This window comes from Pinus tabuliformis, chromosome 6 (genome assembly GCF_031772625.1).
Source record: "Pinus tabuliformis cultivar Carrire ecotype Pingquan chromosome 6, CPIR1, whole genome shotgun sequence".
In the NCBI taxonomy this organism is placed as follows: domain Eukaryota; kingdom Viridiplantae; phylum Streptophyta; class Pinopsida; order Pinales; family Pinaceae; genus Pinus; species Pinus tabuliformis.
This window is the reverse complement of record NC_142292.1, coordinates 1,409,750,043-1,409,768,807: the sequence shown is the minus strand read 5'-3', so window position 1 is coordinate 1,409,768,807 and position 18,765 is coordinate 1,409,750,043. Positions and strand designations below refer to the sequence as shown.

Sequence of the window (18,765 nt, the reverse complement as noted above, 5' to 3'; positions counted from 1 at the left end):
ATTATTTGCATCAGAACTGCCACCCAATTTAAAATTGAGGAGTGATATGTTGTGATTATGAATGAGAAAAACCTTAGGAAGCTACATCACTGAAATGGTCAACAATATGAGGTGCAAGGGTGTCGATGTCATATTCTTTAATGATATCCATTGGTTTCTTTGCTATTATTCAAGGTCTGAATAGTTCTTTTAATATCTCCCATTATAAATAAGAGACGAGAGATAGGAATCAGGATGAGAGGAAAAAGGAACTGAGGATTGAGCTAACATGTCATATATGGAGGTCACATGAGAGATCCAACAGACAATTAATATCGGTGGTGGGGGTGGGGGTGTGTGGAAGAGGTTCCTGTTAGAGAGAAGGGTATGCCAAAAGGTTTCAGGGGGAATTGTGGTGAACTGAAAGAAGCTAATGTGTTCTAGAAGCAATAAACTCTCGTTTCTTACATTAGAGGAGATGCTGATACTTTCTACTTGCAGATGGGATAGTGGATGTGTCATAAGTGAGAGCAAAGTGGAGGTACCTGTGTAGAGCCTTACACTCCTCATCATACTTGTGGTTGATGGGACATTCATACACGCCCTTGGGTGTGGACAGGATTAATGTGGTGGATGGCATGGGAGTAAGAATCAAGGGCAGCCTCCCAAAGAATCTGTGATATTGAATCATAATTGTTGGTGGCTGTAATGAGGGAGGAGAAGAGGAACAATCTGAGAAGGATTTACTTTACCTTATCCTGTTTGCACGCGGTTGATTGATAACCAAATTCATGATACTATGAAACAATGTTATTAGAACCGAATTGGTGATAGAACCGCAAAACCTTGTGGACTGGGAACAGGTAAAAAATTGGAAAAAAACCAGTTTACCAAAAACACATAAGATATTCATATTTTAAAGAAAAACATATATATTCATGTGCATCCATATGAATCCAAACCATTTAAACACAAATATGCAAAAGTTCTCATTTACATAGCATGTAAGGGTGCACTTAACCAAAATAGCATCGAGTGCAATCCATCTCTGAACCGAAAATACATTAACAAATAGGCTCTAGATGGCCTCTAGCATGCAAAAAAAATCATGCTACAACAAACACCTACATATCATCAAAATCATTGCTTATATTGGGGTTTTCATCATCAATATAACCATTTTAGGCATTAAATTAAGATAGAAAAAATGTAGCATGTCATGTCAAGATTTTGTTTGAGTGATAGGTACTTTTTTAGTAGAGTCATGATAGAGGAGTTCGACAACCAATGCCACTAACATCAAAGTACATAGAGGGCTTGGTTCTCTTTATTAAATACTAGTTCCATATCCTCGCACATGACAAAATCCAATGGAAATGTTGCAATCCCCCCAATCCTGAAATCCCGAAAAACTGTTAAGTCTGCTGGATTTTAAGTGAGATCTAAAATTCTATTTTCGCCATATGAAATCCAATGAAGTTGGAACCATTCTCAAACTTCCTGACTCCTGAGTCATTTCATGATAATGTTAAAACTTTAAGTAAAAGGATCCTTTCACTTCAAGAATTAACATTACCGTGAATTGCATAGCAATACTGGGGCAATAGGCTTGATTATTAGGCTGAGGGCCAAAGGCTTGAATATTAGGCTAGCCGAGGGGAGAATTAGAAGTGGGCGAACCCACTGAAAATATAAAAAAACAAAATTTATACGCTGTCCTGCATAGGTACAAACTGCACGGAACCAGTCCTGAACCGGCCGGTTCGGTGAAATAGGCCAGTTTAGTACCGAACTGCCTTGTTCCATTACAGAACCGGCCATACCGAACCAGCCTATTCCGGTTTGGAGGCCCGGTTCAGATTGGTTTTGGGCCAAAAACAGCCGGACCGGCCGGTTCCACCGGTTCCGGTCCAGTTCTGATAACACTGCTATGAACCTAGATCAGCAGTTTTGCAATGGCCAAGGCTTTGGAGAATCTAAATTAATTAGCTATTTATGTAGTGTTCTTCTAAATTTTGAATAAAATGTGGTTGTAACTTAGTTTATCTATTTCTGCTGACATGTACAATATGGAGGGGATTTTTTTTTTTTTTGGTGTGGGAAATATCTGATTCTTGCCTTAATACTTTCAATTGTTGGTGATGTAGGGTGGCTGTGCAATGAGGCCTTACCTCAGTGAGTTGATACCATTGATTGTAGAGGCACTACTAGATGGAGCAGCTGCTGTTAAATGTGAAGTTGCTGTCGCTACTCTTGGTCAGGTTGTTCAGAGTACAGGGTATGCTAAGTTGTTCCTATGTGATTTGGTATTTGTTCTCTGTAACAGATCTTGATGATTTTTTGTCTATTTGATTGCAGACTTCTGGCTTTTATCCTTCTTTCAGTTAAATTTGAATTATGAATTTCTTTTGATGCTTTATCGTATTACCTGAGTGAGCTAAAGACAGAATGAATGGCTCTAAAGACACAATGAATGGCTTACCAATGCATCCAGTCGAAATTTGGGGAATCAGAAGAATGCAATGTCTGAATAGGAGTTAGCTACAACAATTAATTAATATCTGGATCTGGTGTAATACTACAAAAAGAACTATAAAGTAAAATCAAGAAGAAAACAGAGGCCTTGGATTTCTCGTCTTGTCTCTCTGATTACAAATCTATAAATTTGCACATACATTGATTATGCAAGTACAGTACAGTATGACCATTATATTATGTATACTTTATGACCCTTTTAATGGTCATGAAACTCCACCAAGCTTTTCATAGTTTCTAATACAAATATACAACGATCAGGTCAGTTTGTTAAAACGTGCAAGTTTTTGGAGGTAGTAGTTGAATCATTTCTATTTCTAGTATCATTCATCGACACACCCTTTAGTGGAACTTGTTCTTGAGATTTGGTGTTTTATGTTGCAGAATGCTAAATTGGATTTTGTTGAACAGGCCATTAATATTCTCTGTTTGCTCGTTGAAACTCTAGCGCTTCCCTACATATTTTGTTTTGATGTGTCTTTGGGAAAGCTTGCCAAGTCCTTATGTATGATTTAGTACATGTACCCAATCCAGCGTGGGGCTTGTATATTATAACATATTAAGTTGGTGATGCCATATCAAGTCCACAACTCATTACTGGAAGGTTTTTGGTTGCATTTGTTGTCAGAAAGCTCCAAGAAACATGATGTTATACAGATTACAAGTGTGTTTTCAGAATTTGCAATGAAACTGGGTGATAAATTAGGCAGATTGAATACCTACATTCAGGGTGCATGTTTTTTTTGGAAGTTTTTAATTATCGTTTATTCCTGCATTTTTTGTTTCGTAGGATGTCCCCACTTTTTACTTCTTGTGGTTCAGGGTGAGGTGCTTTGGTGGGGGCGGGGGGTGGTGGTGTGGTGTGGGGGGGGGGGGTGGGTGTTCTAGACTACCCCGGAGGTTCTGACACTCTTAGCCATGTTCCTGGAACTGCAACATCCCAGTTTCCTTTTCTGTGATGGCTGGGGATGTGTCCCCATGTAACATAGGTGATAAACTATCCCTGTATATTTCTAAACATCTCATAAAACTATGATGCAGTTAATTTCATTCAACTCACGGTCTGGACAAACAAATTACCTATTTTATCTCTTGCGTTGAGACTTTTTAATTTTTTTTTTCTCCAAGGAAAAAATTGGAGCTTTGTATTCAAAGAGAAAAAAATTACATTCAGAGAAGTACTGATCTGACCAAACAATGAGCAGAGAGAATACATCTGCCAATTACCCTTCTAATCATCCAAAACGTCTAAAAATGTCTCAAGGCTCAAGGCCTATAAATTGACCTAGTCCTATATATATATATATATATGCAGATTCAAGAAAGTCCAATAAAAAGGAGGATAGAGTCCTCCCATAAGAGTCCTCAAATCCAGAAACAGTTCATAAGTGCAGCCACAGTTTCATCTTTGTTATGTAAAAATTATAATATGATTTTATGTAACTATAGTTAATTATGGAAGGGCATGATCTTCTGATCGGTGCCCCTTCCCTAATTAACTATTTTCTGTACAATTCTTATATAATATATGTCCTATAATGGATATTTACACACCAGATCTTCTGAGTATTCTGCTGCATATACAAACTTTGTTCATAACATTGGTATCAGAGCATTTACGAATTTTGTTCATAACATTGGTATCAGAGCATTTACGAACATTGGTTGTAACATTGATATCAGAGCATTTACGAACATTGGTCGTAACATTGATATCAGAGCATTCCTTTGAGTAACTTTGTTTGTTGCAATCTTAAAAGAGAGAAAGGATCAGAGTCCCTACCTCCCTCTTCTTTGTCCACCAAGAGATCACCCACGTCATCATTTCAAATCAGTTAATACAGGCCATCAGCCAGAGATATATGTTCTCTGATGATATGAAATATCATTAAAAATAGAGATCATATTCTATTTAATTTTATTCCAACAGAAGTACTAGGGCCAGGCTTTGCAACCTATAATCATCCATGATCCACTTAGTAATGAGCTTCAAGGCACCAAATATGCACATGCGGGCTCATAATTCAAAATTATACTTTCCCTTGTCCAAATTAGATGATCTTTAGGTTGATTTTGGTCCTCTCGAAAAGAGGAATTCAATGCAATTATCATATCCATGAAATGAGTTGTCCAATGTGGAATTTGGCCCTATGTCATGTCCCTTCTCAAATGTATTAGTCACGGGGTGCAGCTACACAAATTTGGCATCATTTTTGGCTTAGGAGGAGGACCCCACACGCAAAAATTAAGAACTATAGGCAATTCGATTTTTTTCTGGCAGCTAGTGGAATGTGGGGGCCACCCACATGAATAATTCGAACTTGGCCATAGCATGAGTTGGAGGGAATCGAATTAGTGGAAGGAGGGGTCCACATGAGGCTAAGGGGCCCAAGGTGATAAAAGAGGAAGGAGCTCTCATTTTGCAGCATCTTGATCATTTTACAAACAAACTTATCTTTGTACGCTCTGTTGCTTAGCGAGTCTACCCACTGTTTAGCCACGGATCTTCCGCAGGGAAGATTCAACCTCTATTCGTGGGACTATTCGTGCCCGCCCTAGGGAGGCTGTTGCACAATGATTTCAGGGGTTCCAACATTAACATCACTTCATCCAACTACGCAGAGGAGGAGACTGTATTTTCTGGGCAACCAGAAACATGTAGGAGGGGATTGAGCCAGCTGGGAGGTCCATAGCTTGTTGGGAGTTCCGGGGCTGGAAAGGTTGTTGGTTGAGGACAATTTCACTGAGTTTTGCATCTAGCCAGTCATGGGTTACAATAGTATGAATTTCTAGGCAGAGGGATTGCGCAGAGGCCTTTGGTAGCAAACTCGTGGTGTTTGGGAGAGTAGTCATCTGGGACAAGGATTATCGGGGAGCAAGGAGTCAGTTATCACAGGTGAACCCAACATTCTAGAGGTGTTTTCAGAGGGATTTGTAAGTTGTTTCTTGCAAGTCAAAATTGGCAGCGATAGCTGGGGAGACGCTCCAAGGAGGCCGGAAATCCAAATTCAAAACCAGAGAAATTCCCTTCTGGGTTTTTTTGGGTTTTGTCCAAGGAGTATAAGGCTGAAAGGATATAATTTTCTGGGTTGTTTTTGGGCACCTTCCAGCAGGTCGAAGTTCAACAGGGTAGTAGTTTCACTGGGACAATGCAGCGCAAATTGGTGCATCAACTAGGCATCCTTCAACTCAGCTATTCCATCACTTGGGTTTGGTCAAGCTTGTCCTTGAGACAAACCCAGATGCACCAACTCATTTATATTGTACGTATGCTCTCAAATTTTATAATATATGGCTCAATAGTTCTAGATTTATAGTGTTTTATGGATGTATAATGCATGTTTTTAATTTTATGCTGCTACATTATTTATTTGTTTAAAATATCATTCATATTCCTACTTAGGAACATCACAATGGTAACAGAGCCTAGTTCTTGGCTCAGCTGTGGGGTTTGTTTCCTATGAGAGGAGAAGACCGGGAGAACATCACTTACTGGAGGCAGAGGTACATGAGCAGAGAAAGGGAGTTAGAAATTACGCCAGATACGGAGGAAAGAGGGAAAGTAGTGGACGATGAGGATGAAATGGTAGAGCCCAAGAGCAAGGAGGAGATGGCTTTCGATAGCCTCTTGAGGGCCTTGAGTGACTTGGCCAAGGGGCAGAAAGACATGTTGGAGGTGATCAAATCACAGAACAGAGACAGGGCTACACCTAGAGGGTTTTTATGTGGAGAAACTTCCGGGGCTTCTCAACCTGTCGATCACCCCTCACCAACAGTGCAACACCCTTCAATTAGTGTGCCAACTAGGGCTACACTATCCTCTTTCGTGCTAATGGCACAAATGGAACTAGCAAGGGAGGAAGACGCTCCCCAGATGGGGGATTACTTCAGAGAGTGGCAGGCGATGGACGAAGATTTCAAAGAAGCCCTCTCCTTCAGAGATTACTGCAAGCTCAAGCAGAGTGAGAGGAACAAGGGGTATGGAGGACAAGGGACCCAAAACTATGAGCTGCAGAGAACTATAGAGAGGATGTATTTCCCTACATTTGATGGCACTGCCAAGTGCACAACCAGGGCTTGGGTTGAAAAGATGGATAGATACTTTCAACTCAACCGGATGACGGAGTAGGAAGCCATTAAGATGGCATCGCTTCACTTGGAGGGGGAAGCCCATGACTGGTGGTTTCATGGCCTGACCACTTTGGGGCATGCCCAAATAGTTTCTTATGAGGACTTCACCCAGAGGGTGGTGGAGCAATTTGATCAGAGGGATCCAGAGGCATCTTTCAGGGAGTTGACACAACTGCGCCAAATAGGCAACCCAGAGCAGTACTTCTCAGATTTTTTGTGTGTGTCAATGATGGTCTTGGATCCGTCTGAGGCAAGGAGGGTATACACCTTCATTGAGGGCTTGCTTGAGCCTCTGCGTGGATTGGTGAAGTCACACAGACCCTCCACGTTGCAGGAAGCGGTGGTGTGTGCCAAAGATTTACAGGGGGCCATCCCCAAGACCAAAGCGCCATTTCTTGCACAAACCCCTTTTCCACAGAAGGGGCATGAGATTAGACCCCCATCGTCGAGGACCACACAGGGGAGGGGGCAACTAGATGAGGAGACATAGAAGGACCTCTGGAGGAGGAAGCTGTGCTTCACATACAGAGAGCCCTGGGCACCTAGCCATAAGTGCACAATAGGTAGAGCACATTACATTGAGGTCTTTTCTGACAGTGACTAGGAGGATGAGGTGGATCAAGATTGTGGTGGGACAGATGGAGAGAGTTCGGTGGACAGAGGGCCACCACCACCTCCTCCACAGGGAGGGGCATCTCTTGCCTCATCAAGAGGAGTCCTTGCTTCTTTATGTGGCATTCCTAAGTTTTTGACACTCAGGATCAGAGGTACGGTACAGGGACAGAGGGTGTCGGTGCTGGTGGACAGTGGGGCTACCAACAACTTCATAGATGCACGCAACACAACTTGTCCAGAGGAGGGGCCTCACCACAACAAAGTTTGAGGGGTTCTCCATCCTAGTACCAGGTGACCGTACCATCCAGTGTACCAGATACATGCCCTTCTTGACAGTAGTTATGGGAAACTACTCGATGACAGACCACTTCTTTGTGATCGATGTGCCAGACACCAACGTGGTGATGGGTGTCCAATGGTTGTATTCCCTTGGGCGAGTCATGACAGATTGGAGGAAACCTGAGATGGAGTTCATGGGGATATATGGCAAACTGGTGGCCTTGAGAGGCATTCTTATTTGCCTCAAATAGTTTCGGCCCACAGGATGGAGGCAGATCTTCGGCATGGGCACATTGCATGGGCAGTCGAGTTGAAGATCTCAGAATTTAGGGGACAGGCACAGCCACCACCAGCAGACATACAGGCTTTACTCGACATGCAGTAGTGTACGGGGACATTCCACCATGGAAGCCACCAGATAGAGGGGTTTGAGCACACCATTGAGCTAGAGTTGGATTTACAGGTAGTCATCACTACTCCTTACAGGCACCCCAAAGCGTATAAGGACAAGATAAAGAAGGCCATTCAAGAGTTGATTGCGTTGGGCCATATCAGGCCTGGTTCCAGTCCTTTTGCTTCTTTTGTAGTGCTGGTGAAGAAGAAGGATGGGACCCTCCGGATGTGTATCGATTAACAAGCCCTTAACCGGAAGACCCTTAATAACCAGTACCCCATTCCCTGCATTGATGAGCTGATGGATGAGCTTAGAGGAGCCAAGTACTTCTCTAAGGTTGATCTCCGTTCAGGGGACCACCAGATGAGAGTTCGGGATCAGGACATCCCGAACACAACATTCTGGTGCCATTATGGGCACTTTGAGTTTCTGGTCATGCCATTTGCATTGACCAATGCTCTGGCCACATTTCAGTGTTGCATGAACCATATCTTTCGGGGATAGCTGAGGAGGTTCGTGCTAGTGTTCTTCGATGACATCCTGATCTATAGACGGATGTGGGAGGAGCACCTCCAACACTTGGAGGAGGTACTGCACATTTTGGAGGAGCAACAGTTTTATGCCAAGCTGTCCAAGTGAGTGTTTGGATTGATGGAGATGCTTTATCTTGGGCATATCATTGGAGCAGACAGGGTGAAGGTTCACGAGGAGAAGATTCGGGCCATCCGGGATTGGCCAGTACCCCGAGATGTGACTATGTTGAGAGGCTTTTTGGGTATTTGCACTTACTATAGGAAATTTGTCAAAGGGTTCTCACAGCTGGCAACACCCTTGACCGACTTGACCAAGAAAGGGGCCTTCGCATGGACTAATGGAGCACAGGACGCCTTTGATGGCCTGAAGGAGGTGATGAGCAGTGGCCTTGTTATGGCACTCTTTGACTTTTCCTAGCCATTCACGGTGGAGTGTGATGCATCAGGGGTAGGAGTTGGAGCTGTATTGTCACACGAGGGGCATCCCGTAGTTTTCGAGAGTTGGAAGCTCCTACCGCATGAACTGTCATATTCCATATATGACAAGGAGATGCTGGCCATTATGCATGCATTGGCCAAGTTCCGCCAGTACTTGGTGGGCAACTGATTCTGAGTGAAGACTGATGATAACAATCTAAGACATTTCATGGGCCAACAGGGCCTCAATGACAGGCAGCAAAGATGGGTCAGCAAGGTGCAGGCCTATGATTTTGACATTGAGTATGTGCGGGGCAAGCACAATGTGGTGGACGATGCTCTATCCAGGAGACCTGCTAGGTTATCTCTCATGAGCATATGTCAGGATTGGAAGGCTCAGCTATTGGTAGAGTACTCCAAGGACAGGAGGGCTTGATGAGCGTTACTGTGTGATGGATGAGGTCATCTATTACAAGGGGCACATTTACTTGGTGCCCAACTCGCAGTTGAGGGACACCAGGGGTTCGGAAGACTTACATGGCTATTCGGGAGAGGTTCACATGGAAAGGCCTCAAGGAGGACGTGCTGCAGAACGTAAGGGAGTGTGAAGCTTGCCAACGAAACAAGGGGGAGCTGACTCACCCTGCAGGGCTACTACAACCACTTCCCATTCTAGAGGGGAAGTGGGAAAGTATTTCGATGGATTTCATCATTGGTCTCCCCACGGTACAGGGGAAGGATTGCATATATGTAGTGGTTGACAGGTTGACTAAATTTGCCCACTTCTTCGCCATCCCCTTTAGATATACAGCTGCACAGGTTGCCGAGTTGTTCTTCCAGGAGGTTTTCAGGCTACATGGGTTCCCCAAGAACATTGTAAGCGATAGAGACAACAGATTTATGGGTGGCTTTTGACAGGAGCTCTTCAAGTTGGTTGGCACGGAGCTCACTCCTAGCACCAGTTATCACCCTCAGATGAACGATTAGACGGAGAGAGTCAACCAGTGGTTGGAAGGGTACCTGAGGAATTATGTGATAGGTCAGCAAAGGACGTGGATTCTATGGTTGCACGTGGGCGAGTTCTGCTACAACACCACGCACCACATGTCTATCGGTATGACTCCTTTCCGTGTCTTCTATGGATATGATGCACTAACTTTTGCTGATGTTATTTTCGGAGACAACCGAGCCTCAAAGGTCAAACACTGGGTCCAGGAGAGCCAAGATATCCTCAAAGCTCTCAAGGATAATTTAGCGACTGCCCAAAATCAACAAAAACTGTATGCAGTTCGGCATAGGATAGAGAGGCACTTTGAGGAGTGGGACTTAGTATACCTTCGCGCAGCCTTACAGACAATCTACGCTGAAACTGAAGGGGGCCGAGAAGCTACAACCACGCTTCTATGGGCCCTACCGGGTGACTAGGCGTGTTGGGGAGGTGGCTTACGGGGAGTATGATCCATAACGTATTTCATGTCTCATGCCTAAACAAGGTGCTGGGACAACAGGTGACCGCAACAACTGATCTAACCCCGTTGGATGATGAGGACCATTTGGTGTTGGAACCAAAGGCCATTCTGGACAGCATGGAGAGGAGATTGAGGAGCAGGACCATCAGGGAGTTCTTGGTACGCTGGAAGAACTTGCCGAATGAGGATGCCACCTGGGAAAGTGAGCACATTACTGGAGCACCCAGCTTTGAGGTTGCTTGAGGGAAGAAACATTTGGGAGGGGAGGACTGTCATGTCCCTTCTCAAATCTATTAGTCATGTGGTGTAGCTACATAATTTTGGCATCATTTTTGGTTAGGAGGAGGACCCCACACGCAGAACTTAGGAACTATAGGCAATTCGACTTTATTTCTGGCAGCTAGTGGAATTTGGTGGCCACCCATATGAATAAGTCGAATTTGGCCATAGCATGAGTTGGAGGGAATCGAATTAGTGGAAGGAGGGGCCCACATGAGGCTAAGGGGGCCCAAGGTCATAAAAGAGGAAGGAGCTCTCATTTTGCAGCATCTTGATCTTTACAAACAAACTTATCTTTGTATGCTCTGCTACTTAGCGAGTCTACCGACTGTTTAGCCACGGATCTTCCGCAAGGAAGATTCAACCTCTACTTCGGGGGACTATCCGTGCTCGCCCTAGGGAGGTTGTTCGACAATGATTTCATGGGTTCCTACATTAACATTCACTTCATCTAGCCACGTAGAGGAGGAGACTGCGTATTTTCTGGGCAGCCAGAAACACGCAGGAGGGGATTGAGCCAGCCGGGAGGTCCATAGCTTGCTGGGAGTTCCGGGAGCTGGAAAGGCTGTTGGTTGAGGACAATTTCACTGAGTTTTGCAGCTAGCCAGTCAAGGGTTACAACAGTATGAACTTCTAGGCAGAGGGATTGCGCAAAGGCCTTTGACAACAAACTCGTGGTGCTTGGGAGAGTAGTCATCCGGGGAGCAAGGAGTCAGTCATCACAGGTGAACCCAACATTCTAGGGGTGTTTTCAGAGGGATTTACAGGTTGTTTCCTGCAAGTCAAATTTGGAAACAACAGTTGGGGTTCGGGGAGAGGCTGCAAGGAGGCTGAAAATCCAAAGTAAGAACTAGAGAAATTTCCTTTTGGGTTTTTCTAGGTTTTGTCCAAGGAGTCTAAGGCTGAAAGGATATCATTTTCAAGGTGGTTTTTGGGCATATTCCAACAGGCCGAAGTTCAACAGGATAACATTTTTATTGGGATAGCGCAGTGCAAAGTGGTGCAGCAACTGGGCAGCGTTCAGCTCAGCTATTCCATCACCTGGGTTTGGTCCAACTTGTCCTTGAGACAAGCCCAGGTGCACCAACTCATTTATATTGTACCTATGCTCTTATTCCAAATACTGTTTTATGGATGTATAATGCATGTTTTTAATTTTATGCTGCTGCACTGTTTATTTGTTTAAAATATCACTCATATTCCTACTTAGGAACATTACACCCTAGTAGCCAATTTTAACAAAGTTTTGGGGAGAGGCCGAATTATTTAGGGGTCGATTTGTTCTCTAGTGTGTAGGGGTTGTACGAAGACAGAAAGAGTGTCTGAGTTAGTTGATAGAGGAGGCTCATTTTCCATGGTGTAAATCTTTAGGAGGGCTGAGTTCCAGGAGGGTTGAATTCCTTGAAGCCGGTTTTCCACAGGGGCCGATTTCCATGTTCCAGCAGTTGTAATTTTTGTGTATTCTCTGTGGATCTAGGTCCTTCTTGAGTAATTTAAAGTGAAGGAAGATTGCGCTGGAGAGATTTTTTCTTGCTGTAGTGTGACTGATTTTCCCTATTTTATTTCTGCTGCATTTTAATTTCTGAAAGTTAAAATACCTGTGATTTTTTTTTTCCAACAGTTTTCAGATTTTATTGAATAAATAATTTTAGGGGAATCCATGGTATTCAGCTGTCTGATTTAGAGAACTAATATATTTTAATTTTTCTCTACTATTTGCAGTTATGTTGTTTCTCCGTATATTGAATATCCAGCACTGTTAGGCTTGCTTCTAAGGTTGCTAAATGGAGAGCTTGCTTGGTCAACGCGAAGGGAGGTTTTGAAGGTTTGTACCAGGAAGAATATATTTTGTAGAGTCAAGTAAAGCTTTTAATTATAAATTTGGATGCTTATTACTTAGATGTTCAGGTGGTTGGGATCATGGGGGCATTAGATCCTCACACCCATAAGCGCAATCAACAGTCATTGCAAGGGTCTCATGGTGAAAGTACTCGTGCCACATCGGATGGTGGTCAGCACATGTATGACTTGCCAATGGATCATTGGCAATCATTTGCTACATCAGAGGACTATTTTTCTACGGTATGTGGTGTTATTTGTGTTCTTGCTTCAATTTTGTATGTTAACATTTCTTTTTCATTACTGAACTGCATTATCGAATTCAGGTTGCTATCAACTCGCTAATGCGGATACTGAGAGATCCATCTCTCTCAAGTTATCACCAAAAGGTTGTGGGTTCTCTTATGTTCATTTTCAAGGTATGCATACTGTATAATGTTCTGTTTGGTCCTGTAAGGATCTTTTATATTGCGTTCAGTGCAATTTTTATTGACTGGCACTTCTCTTGAACTCCTATGTTCTTTTGTATGTCCATTCTAGATGTTCGAGCTAGACTTTGTGGCACTCCTGTTGCTATCATGACTTGACGATATACTTAACTCGCATTGAGCTATTTTGGTCATTCATGGACTTTCATATAATTACTTCTCTTTTCAGTTTAATACCACATATAATTTTTCTTTTGACACTAAATTGAAAGCATGATATTTTATAATTGCTATTTGTCAATGCAGTCTATGGGGCTGGCGTGTGTTCCTTATCTTCCAAAGGTGGGCCCACATTCTGACTAAAGAAATTACATATATCCTGGTCAGTGGTTTTGTTTATACTGTTAAAAGTAGCATGCTCAGAGAATCTTTTTAAATTTGAAAACAGGTAAATATTCCATTTGGATGAGAATTTTCATCTTTATAATTAGTGGCATAAAATAATTGGCTGGTAGATTTGTTTATGTCTTCATGTACTTGGAAGGAAAGCATTTACAGAAGTTGAGTCATAAATTAATTTTTGCCTATTCTGCATATATGGATTCGTTACTGAGGAAACAAATAGGCATGTGCCATACCCAGTGAAATTATCATAACTTATTCTGGGAAGCTGCAGGTTATTATTACTTAAATTGTTGTTTCAATGTTTTCATGATGCATGTTCTCAGCTTAAAAAAGATATTATCAAAGGGGGGGGGGGGGGGGGGGGGGGGATAATTATCAACCATTTTGATACTCAGAGATCTGGACAGTATGCAATTTTTCAGTCATTAAAACAGTTTGTGGCTGGTAGAGTCAGGTGGAGTGGGGGACATATGGAATTGAACTATGTAAATGAAGCTGCATGGGCTCCAAACTGGATTCGTAGATGGAAAAAATGAAATATTATGAAGGGTGTGCATTTTTTTTTTCTCCTTGTAACAGAGATTATAGCAATGGCTGTCTGCCAACTAATGTTCTTAAACTGGAGATGCTTTTTTCATTTTTAACCAAACAATTATAATTTGGATTAAAAAGTTGCTGTGGCAGTTTGTGGCCAGCGGGGTTGGGCGAGGTGGGTGACATATGGAATTGAATTATGTAAATGAAGCTGCATGGGTGTCAAACTGAATTGGTAGATGAAAAAAATGAAATATTACAAAGGGTGTGCATTTTCTCCTTGCAATACAGAATATAGCAATGGCTGTCTTTCAACTAGAGTTCTTAAACTGGAGATGTTTTTTTTCTTTTTTTCCTCCTCTAACCAAGCAATTAAAATTTGTATTAAAAAGTTGCTGTGACTGCACTGTACAGCAAATAAAACAAAGAAAAGGGGGGTTTCCATATGCTTATCTTTTAAGAAATGTCCAAAATTCAAAATTGTTTTCTATATACTGGGATGTTCTTACTTCCATAAAGATATATGATAAAGAACTGCTAATATAGATCTGAAGAAACTGGCCTAGAATCAAAACTATCTTACAAAACATAGCTAAATCTAGAATAAGAAAAAACATTCCTGCTGTGGTTTTCTTGCTTGATATCTGCTGTTAATTGAAGCTCATGTTCCACATGTTCCATTCCGAAATCTCCTAGAGCTTCCTGAACTGTGTGTTCATCTTTTGCAATAACTGGAGCAGGTCTGATTGATATCTTTGTGTTAAAAACCAAGGATTTAACATTCCTAGTGAGCCCCAGGACCATATGGTACAGCATGCCATGTTTATCTTCAAGCTTCTCAATTTTCCTTTTCTGATCGGTGACAATCTCTACTAACTATGCACGTTTAGATTTGTGACACCATCTTGTCTGGAAATTCCATTCCCAAATCTCCCAGAGCTTGCTGAACTGTGTTCATCTTTTGCAATAATTGGAGCAGGTCTGATTGATATCTTTGGGTGAAAAACCAAGGATTTAACATTCGTAGTGAGCCCCAGGACCATATGGTACAGCATGCCATATTTATCTTCAAGCTTCTCAATTTTCCATTTCTGATTGGTGACAATCTCTAGTAACTCTGCACGTTTAGATTTGTGACACCATATTGTCTGGAAATTCCATTATTCATATGGGAGGTAGCTGCCTGATTGTTAGCTTGGAGTTGTTCATTCCACCTCAGAATACCATGTAGGTCTGATGTCTCACATGAAAGGCATCAACTGGAGTTACTATCCTCATCCATACTCCAATTCCTTGAAGGGACTTTCTGCAGAGTCCAGACCTGAGATGGGCTTCTATTCCATAGCAGTGGAACCTAGACTCGTTAGCAGATCCCATGAAATGCCAGCAGGGAAGAAACCCCAGCAACTTGACAATGGAGAGCCTAAAGAGAGGGGTCTTGTCAATGGAGTTCACAGTCACCCCTGATTTCAATACATTCCAGGACAAAATGGACCTAGACGGACATCCATAATATTTCCACCTACAATTTCCAAAAAACATTACATACCATTTATGATCTTGCTTTGCCATTGTGAATGGTATGTGCGAGAATACCAGAGTGCTGATTACTGTCAACAACCATCTCTTCAGATTGAACTTTGAATGCACTCTACAACCTGTCTTGGTTTGTGTACTTCATTACAATATGGTTTGCTCTTGAACTGTGGCTACTATCAAATGTTCTATGGAATATGGGATGAAGACATGAGGCCCCCTTTAGTCCTTAATATACTAACACCTGGGTGAGTTGCTTTGTTAGCCAATCAATCTGTTTGGCTATTTTGTGCCCTTAGAACATGGAAGAAGTGTATCAACTTGAACCTTCTTGTTTCTTTTGAATTCTGAGCATGAGCCTTGCTAAGGTGCAGTACTTTAGGGTTTGAAAAATGTTGTTGTGCTTGATGATGATTGTTGAATATCCTATAACCAAGAGGGTACTTGACCCTTTAAGAGTCAGAAGTCCAAAGGTCTTGATAGAAAACCAACACCTCAGCTTGATTATTAGTAGCTTCCTATAGGCCCCACTCAAAGCTTGTTTCATGTTTTCCTTGGGATCGAAGATGAATCTAACCCACACACAACAGCCCCCACCCCCTCCCTTCCAAAGCATCTAAAGTGCTGCCAAGATCAAATAATTGCATTGGCACATAAACATTAAAAGAAAACTCATATATAAGATGTATAAGATGTCATGTCCCAGGTCCTGACTAAAAAGCCTCAAAATATCGTAAAAATTATAATAAATCCAAAATATTGCCAAGCAATTGTATTTTTTTTATTGCTCAATAACAAAATTTGTCCAAACCAGCAGTTGCATTCAATGAATGTGGGATGATTCTATGATTTTTATCCCTCAAAAAACACCTGTAATTGTTTATTGATCATTTTGATGGCCTTGGTACATCTTCATTTCTATTTCATTTTGCAGGTCCTACCTGACCTTTTTTACATAGTTCGTACGTGTGAAGAAGGTTTGAAGGAGTTCATAACATGGAAGTTAGGGACCTTAGTTTCTATTGTACGCCAGGTGAAGCCATGTTCATTTAGTGTATTCTTTTATGTGTTGCCTGAGATGATAATTGGGAGCAGATTGATGTTGTTTTTTTGACTCCTTAAAGAATATAATAATCTTATCGTATGATGGGTTTTTGTAGCATATACGAAAGTATTTACCAGATCTGCTTGCACTCATCTCCGAACTCTGGTCCTCTTTTTGTTTATCAGCTACAAGCCGCCCTGCACCTGGCTCTCCTGTGAGTTTTCTTTTTAACTAGTGAAATGCAATAAGTAGTAATCAATGTTTTGTGATTTTAGAAACATAGTGGTTCTGTCTCGATTTCTAATGGAAACGAGTTTGATTCAATTTCAGATCCTACATTTAGTGGAGCAGCTTTGCATTGCTCTAAATGACGACTTTCGAGCATATCTACCAAAGATACTTCCTTGCTGTATACAAGTTTTAAGTGACGCTGAACGCTCTGGGGATTACAGCTATGTGCCTGCTATTCTGCATACCCTTGAAATATTTGGTGGTATGTGAATGCGGTTTGTCTATTCTCGTCGTCACATATGATCAACGTGTAAGGAAATTCAGTAAACTGTTAAGAGGGGAAGATTAACATATGTCTACCTTCCTTTAGGTACCTTAGATGAACACATGCATTTGCTTCTGCCTGCGCTTGTTCGGCTATTTAGACCAGACGCTTCTGATGCATCTGTGGAGATCAGGCGTGCAGCTATTAAAACTCTTACAAAGCTTATTCCTCGTTTTCAGGTTCACGTTTTAATTGTTTTTTTGAACAAATGGAATTTTTTATTTCAATAGGATAATCTTGCGTGTTCAATCATGATAAGAAATGTTTTTCGGCATCCTTTTGATAACTAACAAATTTAATGTGCTGCTTATGTCCTTGCAGATATCTGGCCATGTATCGGCATTGGTCCATCCCTTGAAACTTGTACTTGATGGGTAAGAACATATTTCTAATATACATTAGTTTATTGTCAGTTAATGAATTGCTGTAATATGATGCTCTCAATATCTTACACTCTAATTGGTTAGGATTTAACAATGTACAACCAAGTTCCAGGATAGGGAAGCACGGGAGCAGGGATATGTGCAAGGGGGATGTATATAAGTAATCCTAAAATTTAGGGAAATTTCAGGGAAACAGGGGACTCAGAGTCATAAAAACTATAAAATTATTGAAAATTTAATATATAAAAGTAAAAAAAATAGAATCCCAACGATATGTCAATAATTAAATAATAAATCTTAATAATTTTGAAATGTACATCTAAATATGAACATTTCGTATTGTTAATTTTCCTTGGGGCTGTATTGTTCTTTGGTTTAGATAATTGTATTACATCTTTTACACATTAAATTCGCCCCACAACATCATAACATTGTCACATCATTAACAATTATGTAGAAAGAATAATATCATCAACAATGCAGCGAAACAATAAAAGGAACATCAGAAGAAAATCATGCACAAATAGAGACACCAGAATTAGGTTGGAAACTAGGGCAAAACCCCACAAGGGGGAAAACCTGGAATTCAATTCTTCTTCTTCATCTCTTAGATATTCATCAATTGTTTAGCTAAGATACAAAGTACAATATCATGAGACATGATCCATCACATCAGATTGCCTAGGGCCTAAACAGATCTTGTTCACAACTTCTATTGTGAACAAGATTCAAATACTGATATTGATAATAGAAAAGATACTGCCATCATGAAGCAGGGCTACTGCAACATCACTGTATCATCATCTATATAAGGTCACTGATATCATATTGCCTGAACACTGAAATAAGAGCACTTGGTCATAGGAAATCTCTGTTATAAATAGTACTAAACATGTGTACACTGTTATAAGCAATCACGTATTAGTTATTAGGTGAAAGAGAAAAAAATAATGGTAGCTTCCAACAATTTAGAAGGGGAAGCTTAAGATTGGTTCCTATGGCGGACAAAAGAGTGATGTTAGTTCTTTTCACGATGTAACAAACATAAATATATAATATAAATATTAATTAATAAGTATAAACTAATAAGTTATGAAAGGACATGTTTGTTGGTTGAGACATGGCTACTCGTGGAGGGGCACCTTGCCTAGTATATAAACAGGGCCCTCATTTGTAACCGAACATGTCATATATCATCATCTCTTGTACAACACACACACACACACACATATATATATTATTTGTCCTATAATGGATATTTAGTATTTACATATTTCATATACTCTGAATATTTCCACTATGTATGAACCATGTTTGTTACATTGGTATCAGAGCTTCGTCTCCAATCTCGGCCATTTGCTAGTCTGATCCAACCTCTGTCCATCAACCCTTTGTGAAGTTTGTTGTC

The 18,765-nt window shown here is 41.3% G+C and overlaps 1 protein-coding gene across 15 annotated transcripts in view; it reads left to right on the top strand.

The window, feature by feature from the left end:
- LOC149263928 (serine/threonine-protein kinase TOR-like) overlaps positions 1-18,765 on the top strand; it is a 489,849-nt gene that overhangs the window by 117,259 nt on the left and 353,825 nt on the right. For all 15 annotated transcript variants that reach the window (XM_089426946.1, XM_089426940.1, XM_089426951.1 and 12 more), the window contains exons 15-24: positions 2,127-2,257; positions 12,354-12,456; positions 12,540-12,713; positions 12,797-12,889; positions 13,205-13,240; positions 16,308-16,406; positions 16,534-16,632; positions 16,749-16,911; positions 17,020-17,153; positions 17,296-17,348. In XM_089426946.1, the coding sequence (XP_089283072.1) occupies positions 2,127-2,257; positions 12,354-12,456; positions 12,540-12,713; positions 12,797-12,889; positions 13,205-13,240; positions 16,308-16,406; positions 16,534-16,632; positions 16,749-16,911; positions 17,020-17,153; positions 17,296-17,348 (1,085 nt within the window). The remainder of the gene's footprint in view (positions 1-2,126; positions 2,258-12,353; positions 12,457-12,539; positions 12,714-12,796; positions 12,890-13,204; positions 13,241-16,307; positions 16,407-16,533; positions 16,633-16,748; positions 16,912-17,019; positions 17,154-17,295; positions 17,349-18,765) is intronic.